Here is a 13,278-nt window from a genome sequence, read left to right as displayed (position 1 = left end):
TGCTGTCATATGCCACGTCTGGGAAAATAATTAGGACTTCTTCCCATCAGTATTTTCTTTTCATTATACAGTAAGAAGGACTCGGAATGGATAGTGAAACACCGTTCTGGTTTGTCAAAGGCAGCAGTAATGTCACGTATAATGGTTAACGGTCTTTTACTCGTACAATATATCCCGACCGGCACTTCGTTTCGTAAAATCTTCCTTATTGAGTCCTGGCCGCAAGTTTAATTGTCTAATTAAAGTTAACTCATTTCATTTTTCATGTTTTGTCCCAATGTAAGGCAAATTCAATAAAAATATGATTGAAAAAAGAATTGAAATTCCATATTGATCTTCATAACTCATATTTTTGGCTGCTATAACGGTAGTGCATACTGTTCAACAGTCTAATGTCAATTAAGATACGCTCATTTTTCCTTCAAGCAATTTAAGAATTGAAATAAGTCGATGGTTGTCGGCTTTGGCAGATATCTCTCTTTCGATTCAGGTCTGACAGAGAAAATTACAAGGAAATTTTTGTAGTTCTCTCAGTGTGCACATCCTCTAATATATGTATTATTTCTGCATTTAAATTAGTACTTTATGCTGTAGGCGAGAAACGTTCGTGTAATATGTAAAGTGACTAGATCCTTAGTATTCCAATGCAGGACATCTATTTTCTAACTCCCCCCCAAAAAAAGCAATATACACATATACTTTTAAAAAATTTTTTTATAAAAAATATTCACATACAAAATATAAATTAAATACATATACTTCTATGAAATAAACTTATAAAAAAAATACCGCATTTATTAAAAGAATATATATACATATATAGTCTATATTTGTTTTTTTACCTATATTATATAGGTATTTCCGCGAAATAATAATAAAAATACATACTTCTTTTAACAATAAAAACAATAGAAATTAATATAATTAAATATTTTTCCGGGGTGTGAATTTTTCTTAATAATTCTTCGTTATTTGCTATTTCTTTGTTAAATTCTTCACAAGAATTAGCAAAATTGTATTTAACTTGCAGTATTGCTTTCAGCGTTTCTACGGTCAGTTGTATTTTTTTCTGATTCCACAACTTATTTACTATCGAAAAAACTCTTTCCGTTGCACCATTTGGTTCCCGCAAAACATAATGCAAATCCAATTATTCTTTTCAAATGCCTGCATGGTATCTCCCTTGTGTCAAAATGTTTAAATATTTCGATCCGCCTTATATCTGTTGGTTGGCATTCTTTGGTCATTCCATTATTTTATTTTTGAATCATTAGCTATTTTATTATTTTAGGTTTTTTATTTGGTGGTCACGGCCTCGAACCCCAGTTTAATCAAGAAGCGTGTGCTACGCACTGCTGGCTACGGAGGCGCCGAATCAGTAGCACATTTTTTTAAATATGATATCTCGTCAAAAGCCCACTTCTTTCTTCATCCGCATCAATTAACTTTAATTTTATCGCGATTCTTGTTATAAGTATGGAGGCTACATATCTAATCCGGTGCAAACGACTTAAATCCGGGACTGTCCCGCATATGGGCTTGGCATACCCAGGGTCCTGAGCTGGATATCATCATTCTTCTCTTTCTTAGTGATACCCTTCTACTTTTGACACTCTCTCTCTCTCTCTCTCTCTCTCTCTCTCTCTCTCTCTCTCTCTCAGGGTAACTCGGGAATTTTTTTTTTTTTTTTTGGCTGGTGCAGCATAAGCCTCAGGCTTCCTTGCACCATGTAGCTAATAATAATAATAATAATCCGGGACGTTTAACTTCTGTTCCGGGGAAAATAATGGAGTCGCTGGTTAAAGATGCATTGCAGGATCATCTAGACAAGACTGCAGCAATAATTCAGACACAGCATGGGTTTGTTAAGGGAAAGTCTTGTCTGACAAATTTGATAGGATATTATGATGTGGTTACAAAGGAACTGGATGCGAAAAATAATTTTGATATCATATATTTGGATTTCAGGAAAGCTTTTGACACTGTTGCGCATGGAAGACTATTGTACAAATTGGAGCAGAATGGTATTAAGGGTAAGTTGCTACAATGGATAAAAGGATGGTTAAGTGTAGAAGACAGAGGGTGGTAATCAATGGGTGCTGCTCTTCTTGGACTAATGTTATTAGTGGAGTCCCACGGGGTTCGGTGTTAGGTCCACTGTTGTTTTGTATATTTATCAATGATATTGATGAAGGTATATCAGGCTTAATGTCGAAGTTTGCAGATGATACAAAGGTTGGCAGGGTTGTTAATGACAGTAATGGCAGTGTGCTACTGCAACAGGATCTAGATAATTTGGGCATATGGGCTAAGAAGTGGCAACTGAAGTTTAACCTTGATAAATGCAAAGTACTACATATGGGTAGAAGTAATCCCAGAGAAACGTACCAACTGTGTGGTACTACAGTTAAGGTGGTAGAAAATGAAAAAGACCTGGGAGTAATTGTGCAGGCAGATATGAAGTTTTCTGAGCAATGCAGACAGGCTGCCAGGGCGGGTCATGGGGTTTTGTCAATGATATATAGGAATTTTGCTAGCAGGGAAAAGGGGGTGATTATCCCTCTGTATAAGGCAATGTTCCAGCCACGCCTTGAGTACTGCGTACAGGTCTGGAGGCCTCATTTTAGGAAGGATGTAGATTTACTTGAGCGTGTACAGAGAAGGGCAACAAGATTAGTGAGGGGAATGAAGGGATCCTCTTACCAAGAGAGGCTTAAGTTCTGCAAATTGCAGTGGCTGGAGACTAGGCACCTGCGCGGTGATCTGATTGAGCTATATAAGGCCTTGAATGGGTTGAGCACGCTGAATTCTGATGGGATGCTTCCCCTTGTTCAGATTACGAACCTAAGGGGGCATAAATTCAAATTAAGAAAAGACAGATGTAGAATAGATGTGCGGAAATTTGCCTTTAGCCAGCAGGTGGTTAATTGCTGGAACAAACTTCCATCTGTCGTTGTGGAAGTTGATAGGTTGAATAAATTTAAGGAGGAACTGGACAGGCATTTGGAGGGAATGGTGTGATTTTTTTTTTTTTTTTTTTTTGGCTGATGATGCATAAGCTCATACATTTGCTTTCTTGCATCACATGCCACTACTACTACTACGTCTGGTCACTTTATTTATATGGTTCCAATGTTGATGCAGGGATTCACTGTTCGGCTTTAACAGTGGAACTATCATTTCTTTCTTTCATAAAATTAAACTCTTAACTGTCCTGGTACAGTTACACTTTTAAATTATGTTATTTTAACAACAGACGGTACACCACATAAAAATACTTTATTTTACTTATACAACTAACTGCGGTAAACAGAGGACGCAAGGGTTTCAAGCACCCTAGGCGAGGGCGATTCCGTAGCCAGGTGGGAAGGAGCAGCGGTGCGTAGCACACGCTTCTTGATTAGAGCCGGGGTTCGAGCCCGTCACCACCAAATACGGAGGATGCGGAAAGGTCAAGGGAATGACAACCGCATATTCCCCCGAGCAATATGGCCTTAGTTGCTAATGCTCCTAAAAACCAATCAACAACAATAACTCTAGGCGAGACTTAAAATTTGCGCCCCAATTGTATTCTATACCATCCATCTGCCTACCAACAATCTTACCTATTCTCACCCATTCATCTATAATATTTATCTGCTTGCTTTATATTATTATGATTTATTGTATGATGTGATAATGAAAAGCAATGTACTTTTGCACTATGTTTAGTTTCTGCGTGAAAAACGGAGCAGGCATCTGACGTAAAATATTATCCCTTCTTCCCTATCTTTTCTATTAATATTTTCAGAAGCTTTTAATTAAACATCAAAGTGATGCGCCGACAAAGCAACCCCAAATGTCATCAGGGCCGGAACGAAGGTATTCGCGCACCCCAGGGAGAAAGATTATTTTGGCATCGCTTTGCATATCCTAGAAATCTGCGTAAGGTTTTGTAAAAAAAATCCTTCCATTGCTCTTCAGCTCCTGGTACCCCAGTAAGAATTGCGCCCCAGGCGACTGCCCTGATAGCTCGTGCCTTAATCCGGCACTGAATATCATAAAACCATAGAGAGTATTAGGTTGTAAATCAATCTTTTTTTAAAATATATTCTTAATATTTGATAAAATATTTAGATAATGTTATTTCTTTATATAGAAATAATTATTACCTTATTTAATTTAAATAATTATTTTTTTAACTATTAAAAAAATTACATTTTGTTGGAATGCGCCCCTAGGACACCTTTGCGCCCTAGGCGACCGCCTAGTTTCGCCTAATGGACGAGCTGGCTCTGTGATAAACACAGACGCATTACAAAATATTATTTTTAATTAACGAAATGAACCTTGGTCCACTTGAACTCAATACATTTATCTCTTCATATTTAAAAATGAAACTCATAATTTTTCATTATATTATTATTTACTGTTTTTCTTGTTGCTCATTAATTAAGCGAGTGTTCTATTTATTATTATTATCTTTTTTTACTTGTCTACACTAATTTTTTTAGAGATATATTGGGTTATACTTATTGAACATTAAAATGTTTGTACTGTATCGTTTTTAATATTTTGGCTGCACATGACGAAACTGGAGTTTTCTGTTTTTGTGTGAATTTAATATATTTATCTATTTATTTTATTTTCTAATATAATATAATTATATATAATATACATTATATATATATATATATTATATAATCTAATCTAATATAATTATATAAGCATATATATTATATATATAATATACAACCTATATATAATTATATAAAAAACACTTTTGAGAATTTTTTTTTCTTCAACTATGCTATAAACACTGGGACCCTAAACACTGTGTGCCAGGAAGAGGGGAACGGGTGCTTCGCATCAAGTGCACCATGTTTTTGCATTATCCTGTCACACCATTATCAGAATATAAGGTGTTATTTTGAAGCTAAAATTTTTTCCGGTAACGACAAATCAACGGTTAGAAGGAAAAGCTTTTTCCTGAATAAACCAACACGAATAGATACGCGGTATGAAATGGCGCAAGCGCATTACATATACACAGGTATAAACAAACTTTACCTGGTAATGTCGATGGCTGTATCCATGGGCTGCTGCTGTGAGATCCATACAGTAGCGCTGTTACCGATAGCTTTGGTCTCTCCTTTTTGTGCATAGCGATGTTTTAATGTAATCCTATATATATTGAGAGCGTAGCAATGGTGTCAGCTGCTCCACAGACGGTATTCCATCAGGCCTGTAGTGTCAAAAGAAGCCCGAAGTGGCAGTGTTCAACTAAGTCAAGATGCAGTAAAAATTCGTTTTCTTTTTTTTTTTGGAACGAACGAACTCTCGAAGCATAAGGTTTGCACAAATAAAGATACGGTTTGTGTTTCCTTAGCATGGAGAGTGGAAGTACTGTATGAAAGAAAGTAGAGAATTGCTGGTAAGGGGGGAAAAAAAGGTGGCAGTGATAACAACACCAAGCGCCACAATAACGTCCTGGCGATTATATTAGTAATAACCAGTACATTGATATTCTTGGATCCACGGATTAATGTGGTCCAACTGATTTATGTATGCATAGTATAATCCATAGGACACCTCCACTCCAATCGGCAAGCGAAAAATCTCTTCCATCTCCACAAATGGATGACTTTTTGCGTTCAAACAAGAATGCACCTACAGGAACTTGAAATTCTAATCAACAAATCAAGAGGGGATTTGAAAGGTAGTTCCTTTGCCATCTCTTCTGTTGCAAACTTCACATAACAGGGAAGATTAGGACGGAAGCGATTCATCGGGCTGTAACCTTTGAAGGACTTGACAAGGGCACAACGTTCATCTCTTCTTTCCTTTTTTTAATTATTTTTAAATTTTTATTTTTGTAGACCTCAGATGCAGTGTTTATGCGCAATAAATATGCACCTCAGTGCATCGCAATTGCTATTACAAAAAGTTCAGGCACTGAGGAGAAAGGCAGTTATCATTCAACTACTGCACTTACGACCACCAGCTATAAAGGAAGACGATGAACAAATGCTCCTCGAGCCGCTACTCTCTTCGCTAACTGCAATTCGGGCGAAAGATCAGCGAGTGAGTGGCAACAGACACGCAGCAGACCGCAGTCACCGCAGTCATAGTCGGCATCACTTCTCGAGCGGCATCAGTGACTGGTTGGTGGCATAGCGGACGGTCGAATGGAGTATGCCAGGGCGCGCGCGCGTCTCTAGCAACATCAACTTGTGTCCCGGACGCATATGAAGGTCTCATGAAGGAAGGAAAACACTTTGGGTGCAAGGGCAACTGTAGATGTACAGCGGCCTCTGTATTAGTACAAACTGCATCGAATGAAATATTAAAGCAATATAAGTAGGAAATTATTCAGAAGGTGATGCAAATTTTAATAATGTATCATAAACGTTGAAAAATCTAATCCAATAATTTAAACGGTGCAAAGAGGGGAAAGTTATTTTATGACACAAACGGCGTATACAATTAAAATAATTCCAGTATTTTTCATTATGTCAATATTAAATGTTTACAATTACAGATACATTACAGAGGGAAGAGTAATCATTTTGTATTACTGATGGCGCAGTTACAAATATTTCTCAAACAAAAGTTATTTAATCTTGGCTTGAAAAAGTGGCGAAACTGCCATATCGCCAGGTTCGTCCCCTCCCCGGAGGAAGATTTAGTGGGCCTGATTGTTTAGTTTGGTATGACTGTTACGTATCATGTGGGAGCTATTCAGAAATCTAGCGGGGATAGGCAGAATTTATTTTTTTCAACTCTAGTTGGAAATACAGTATTTACTTTTAACTCATGGCAGCAGTAGATGTGTTTGTACACATTTTACAGCGGTGTTGCACTCATAATAATAGTTAATTGGTCTGGGTGTTCTTATTATGAATGCAAAACCGCTGTAAACTAGATACAAACACATCTACTGCTGCCACGAGTTACTGTATTTCCAACTAGAGTTGAAAGAATCTTTCAAATCTACTTGGAAATAATTTATTTTGTCTATTTAACTGCATTTAATTAAGCCAAATGCAGTTAAAATTAACTAATTCTAAACTACGCATGTTAAAAGTACGGTACTTTAATGTGACAATCAGTATATTTATTTATATTTCTGTACGACGACATAGATCAAAAGGGTCAACAACTATAATCACTTTGACACGAATCTGTAAATCATAGGTAGTAGAAATAGTGCACTGCCAGAATTCAGCCCGGCTCGCAAGAACCTGTTTGCTTTTTGGATGTTACAGTAAATTCCAGCGTACTTTTTGCATTGAAAGTTCGTATTTAATCACATACACTAGTGTGCAAAACTTAAGGACCAACACTATTTCTAAAAGTTATAACCACAAAATCAAACGAAACAGCCTGTGTCGATTTGCATAACTGTGGCTGTTCAACAGAAAGCTGGTGCACATGCAAAAATTTGAATCGTGATGAGAGGGCTCACATAAACAGATAAAAGCAGCAGTTCAGCAGTTATATGCAAATTACCGAATGGTGAGCAAAACTGTTACAGACGTTCGATTGGTTTCATACAATGCTGCAGACAACGAAATGACCAGTAGACAATATCTGGATGACTTTACCCGGGGTCGAATAATTGGGAAACTCAAGGAAGGTCGAAGTGCGAGAAGTGTGGCCGAGGAGTTCGGTATCGCGCATAGCATCGTCTCACGTGCGTGGTCGGCCTTCAGAACGACAGGTACAACTGTTCGAAGGACCAGTGGTGGTCGTACACGGAAAACAACGCCCAATGATGACCACTATATACTCCTACAGGCCAAGAGGAACCGAGACCAGACAGCGGTATCCATTGCAAACAAGGAGCACAGGACGCAGGATATCGCTGTTTACTGTGGCCAGGCGACTCCACAAAGGTGGGCTGTTTGCCCGACGGCCAGTACGCTGTGCCCCTTTAACACCTGCTTATCGGAGACACCGTTTACAGTAGTGCATCGAACACAAGGACTGAACAGCAACGCAATGGGGTAAGGTATTCTTTACTGATGAGAGTAGATTCGATCTCAGCAGCGATTCTGGACGTCAGCTAATCTGGCGAGAGGTTGGCACACGGTATCACTCCGCAAACATCTCTGAAAGGGATCGATATGGCGGTCCAGGTGTTCTCGTCTGGGGAGGCGTTATCTTGGATGGACGTACACAACTCCACCTACTGGAAGGCGGTACACGCTACTGTACTGAGGTAATCCTTCCCATTGTGCGTCTGTTCCGAGGTGCCATTGGCCCCGAGTTCGTGTTTATGGATGATAACGCCACACCCCATCGCACTGCAGCTGATGATATGCTTTTGAGGCCGCCGTAGCCTAGTGGTCAGGCGCGCGGGTGCATAAGTACACGTGCCTTGAGTGACCGGGGTTCAAGCCCGTGACTGCTGAATACGGTGCTGTTTCTTGTATTCTGTGTATATTGTAAACTCCTCTGACCGTTTGGTCGTCCAGGAGTATAAACTGAAAATTTATTTATTTATTTATTTTTGGAAAGTGAGGACATTATTCGTATGGATTGGCCTGCCCGTTCAACCATCTAAATCCCATTGAACGCATATGGGATGCTCTGGTGTGACGCCTAGCGGCACGTCCCCACCCACCAGAAAATGTTCACCTATTGAAGATGGCACTGACAGAGGAATGGATGATGTTACCACAAGAACTTATCAACACCATTGTTCTAAGTATGGACAGGTGGTGCAAAGCCTGCATCGACATTAGAGGTCGCCATATCTCCTACTGAAGACCACCTTTTCATTTTTTTTCCATCTTTGGCAGTGATGCATCTGTTTAATGTGCTATGTTGCCTTTTTTGAATAAAGTCCCTCTGTACTGTTTTATTTCTGTTGTTGTGTCGGTGTTTCTTTCATCATTTCTGTACCTCACGAGGTTCCTTTGGTACGCTTTTTCCATACCCAGGCCACTCCTATGAGAAGCTACAGGTGAAAACCTTACTGGTCCTTAAGTTTTTCACACCAATGTATAACACTGTAGAAGTCACTTTTCCCGCTATTTTTCGGTCGTCTTTCGAATCTCGCATAATGCTATTACAGTAAAATCTGCAATAAGATCTGATATCGTATTACACTGCACAGTAAACCGTAAAGAAGGCGGTAAGCGTTCACATTACCTTATGTTGAACGTTACGAAAGCAAAAGCTACAGGTATAGGTGACGATGTGACATTATGTGTACATAGGAGGTTTTAAGGTAAACAGAGAACAAGGAATGCTCCTTAATTACGGAGCCATTTCTTGTTTTCAGTTTAGTACTCTTCTGCAAATTGGTTTCTCTGTAAAACAATGGCTCGATATGGAAGAAATTTTGCTATAGGAAACTGACAATCTCAAAAGTTTACTTTTCGTTTGAAAAGTAAATCCGCAAACATAGCTTCTTACGAATTCCATAAACTGTTTTCATCTGAAGAATAAGACGAACAAATTCTTGTTTAAAGGTGTGCCTTTAATTTAGGATTAGGATTTTATATCTGACGTATAAGTTGACCTTAAAATTTTAAGTGCTTCAGAGGACAGACTTATACTCCGGAATATAAGGTAACTTATTTTGTAATGACGGTTTGCCTTAGCGACCCCGTCTACTATACAGCAAAGTCTGTTTGTAACACAGCATGGCAGATCACAAGGGAGCAAAAATTTACCAATGACAAAAGTGCAGTCCTCCTAAAAAAAAACCAAAAAAAAAAAACCATAATACTGTACTCAGTCGCGAAAGGAACAAAAAAGCGAGGATGACTAAGGGGAAATTTAATAAAATATACAATACTAATTAAAAAAATGAATACACAAATTAACGAAATCAATACAATTCTATAGGGATAATTTATAAATTATAATAAAATAAATTAAATAATTTTAAAGTAAGGCAATTAAAACGATGCTGTAATTGAATTAATATATTTACTCAATGTTACAATTAAAATGCATTATGAGAAAGTACTATAACAGCGCATGTTCAAAGGATGCTTATATGCATTTGCGCGGTATATATTGTTGAACTAGTGATGGGGATAATCGATCACGGGTTATATGCAAATTACGTGATAATCGGCAAGTAAACTGAAGAAGCAAAAAAAAAAAAAAAAAAAAAACACAACTGTGGACGGTTACGATCCGATATATATAGGGTGTCCCAAAAAAGGTGTATCCAATTTTAAATGTTTGTAACGAATGTAATTTTAATGATAGAAACACAGAACCTGCGCTAAATGTGAGAAAAACAGTTAAAGTTTTTACTGACATTCACAACATGTGCACCACTTGTCACACGAACAATATCTAATCGGTAATAAAGTTCATCCCATGTTTTTTCAAGGATGTCATGCTTAATCATGGTAATTGCATTTGTAATCCTGTGCTTTAAGTCTGCAATGTCTGCAACAAGGGTCTTGTAGACTGTGTCTTTGATGAATCCACATAAGAAGAAATCACAAGGGAATAAACCTGGTGAACGTGGTGGCCACACAATGGGACCAACACACCCAATCCAACGGCCAGAAAACTTGTCATCAAGAGGCCTCCTCACACTCAAAGCCAATGTGGCGGCGCTCCATCCTGTTGGAAAATAACCCCATTTGGCAGTTCATCCAATTGAGGATACACATAAAGCTCAAACATGTCCTGGTAATTATCCGCTCTCACAGTCGTTTCTTGAAACAAAAAGGGTCCAATAACACGATCAACCATGATGCCACACCCACATTCACCTTTGGGTTATCTCGCTGATACTCCTGCGCGCAGTGTGGGTTTTCAGTCCCCCAAATTCTGGCATTTTGCTTATTCACCTTTCCCGAAACATGAAATGTGCATTCGTCCGTGAAACAAATCCGTGTCATTACACGTTCATCTTGTTCCATTTTCGCCAACATGTTTGTATTGCTCATTTAAAATTGGTTCACCTTTTTGTTCGTGTGACAAGTGGTGCACATGTTGAATGTCAGTAAAAACTTCAACTGTTTTTCTCACATTTAGTGCAGGTTTTGTGTTTCTATCATTAAAATTACATTTGTTACAAATATTTAAAATTGGTTACACCTTTTTGGGACACCCTGTATATCACTCGGGCAACAGTGACTACTAATTTGCATATGCCCTATTTCATTCCAAATAAACACACATAATTTAGCAAAGATTATTTAGGGGAGGAAAAACATTTTTGAGGAACTGATTCATTGTATTGAAAATATCACATTACTTCAAATTCTTTTTAAAAAAAACATTTCATTACACATATGACTATTTTTTATAACACCATACACACTAAGGTGAACAAAAATATTTTCATTATCTCAAACTTCGCATACAAAAACATTCTAATTCATCTTTAAAGAACAATAAGAAAATAGGGTAATAAAAGAAAATATCAAGTTTTTATTAATCTTCAGAACCCAGAAATCTATCACAGCTGTCATCCTAATCTGGATGATTATCACTCTCTTCATCTGATAGTGAATTGTCATTCCCGTCAAACAATATCATCTTCAATATCGTCAAACAATATCATATGATGCAAGAAAGAAAGCTCATAGCGTATCAGCAAAAAAAAAAAAAAAAAAAAACCTTCATGGAATTTATTCAACGTATCGACTTCCACAACAACGGATGGAAATTTGTACCAACAATCAAACCACACGCTGACTGAAGGCAAACTTCCGCACATCTGTTCTGTAACCATCACTCCTCAATTTCGATTTATGCCACCTCGTGTGTAGCCTGAACAACCGGAAAAATGCCACCAGCATTGAGCTTGCTCAATCCATTCAAAGCCTCAAAGTTCCCGTATATTATTGACAAACCCTCATGAGTTGTCATCGCAGCCTGTCTGCACTGCTCAGAGAACTTCATATCTGACTGCACAATTACCCTCAGGTCTTTGTTAATTTTCCACTACACTGAGTGTAGTACCACACAGTACATTAATCTGGGATTACTGCTAACCATGCTATTATTATTATTAGCCATATGGTGCAAGAAAGCCTGAGACTTATGCTGCACCAGCCAAAAAAAAGTTTCTGAATTACCCTGAGAGAGAGAGAGAGAGAGAGAGAGAGAGAGAGAGAGAGAGAGAGAGAGAGAGAGAGAGAGAGAGAGAGAGAGAGCGAGAGAGAAGTAAAAAGAAATTACCAAGAAAGGGAAGAATGATATCCAGATCAGGACCCTGGGTGTGCCAAGCCCATACTCACCAGATGTGAGCCCCTATGCAGTACCTTGCACTTGTAAATATTAAACTTCAATTATCATTTCTCAGCCCATCTGCCGAATTCAATTGTTGCAATAGCTTACCCTGATTACTGTAATTAGCCACCCCTGCCAACCTTTATATCATTTGAAAAATTAGACATTAAGCTTGATATATATATCATCATCAATATCATTAATAAATATGGAAAACAGCAATGGGCTCAGCACTGAACCCTGAGGGACTCCACTAATAACATTATTCCACGATGAGCAGTGTCCATTAATAATCACTCTGTCTTCTCTCACTAAATCATCCCTTTATCCAGAGCAGTAACTTGCACTTAATGCCACAATACTCCAATTTGTACAGCAGTCTTTTATGAGGATCTTCTGTGCTGTACGTGGCATTTCTGATGTCACACTTCTTAAATGACTTCACAGCTGTCTCAGTCTATACTGCATTCCAAGAATTTTTTACCCACTAGCACACCTGAGAAACTGATGGTCCCTTCATACCAGTAGATGTTAAATTGTGTTTTCATTATTATTATTATTATTAGCCATATGATGCAAGGAAGCCTGAGGCTTATGCTGCACCAGCCAAAAAAAAAAAAAAGAAAAAAAAAATTCCGACGTTACCCTGAGAGAGAGAGAGAGAGAGAGAGAGAGAGAGAGAGAGAGAGAGAGAGAGAGAGAGAAGTAAAAGGAATCACCAAGAAAGCAAGAACGAGAAGAATGATGATATCCAGCTCAGGGTCCTGAGCTGGATATCATCATTGTGCCTTCATCCATTTAGTCACTTTTTCTTTCATAAAAGCTTTTAAAAGTCTTTTAATAGAAACATCTAGTGGTTGTAGTCGGCCAGCAAGTCCACAAGGAATTACATCAAGTTCTGTTTTCAACTTTTCCGCCCTGCCCTTTGTGGCTTGTTTTATGTGCACGAAATTGGTCTATATATCAGTAGGACTAGTTTGTTGAGAAGCCATCAGGAAGCAGTGACTACACTTTTTCCAGCCATAGTTTGACTTCATCTTCATCTATCAACCCCTCAGGATGAACACTGACAAAAATACC

At 38.2% G+C, this 13,278-nt stretch overlaps 1 protein-coding gene across 2 annotated transcripts in view; it reads right to left on the bottom strand.

Moving 5' to 3' along the window:
- LOC150087344 (retinoic acid receptor RXR-alpha-B-like) overlaps nucleotides 1-5,880 on the bottom strand; it is a 186,937-nt gene extending 181,057 nt beyond the window's left edge. For both annotated transcript variants that reach the window (XM_090371144.1, XM_090371143.1), the window contains exon 1: nucleotides 5,050-5,880. In XM_090371144.1, coding sequence (XP_090227270.1) covers nucleotides 5,050-5,143 — 94 coding nt within the window. In that variant the 5' untranslated portion in view covers nucleotides 5,144-5,880. The remainder of the gene's footprint in view (nucleotides 1-5,049) is intronic.
- Nucleotides 5,881-13,278: the final 7,398 nt, after the last annotated feature.

Source organism: Mastigoproctus giganteus, chromosome 4 (genome assembly GCF_048544385.1).
Source record: "Mastigoproctus giganteus isolate SK-2022 chromosome 4, ASM4854438v1, whole genome shotgun sequence".
NCBI lineage: Eukaryota > Metazoa > Arthropoda > Arachnida > Uropygi > Thelyphonidae > Mastigoproctus > Mastigoproctus giganteus.
Note: the sequence above shows the minus strand (reverse complement) of the source record. Positions and strands in the feature narration are given on the sequence as shown.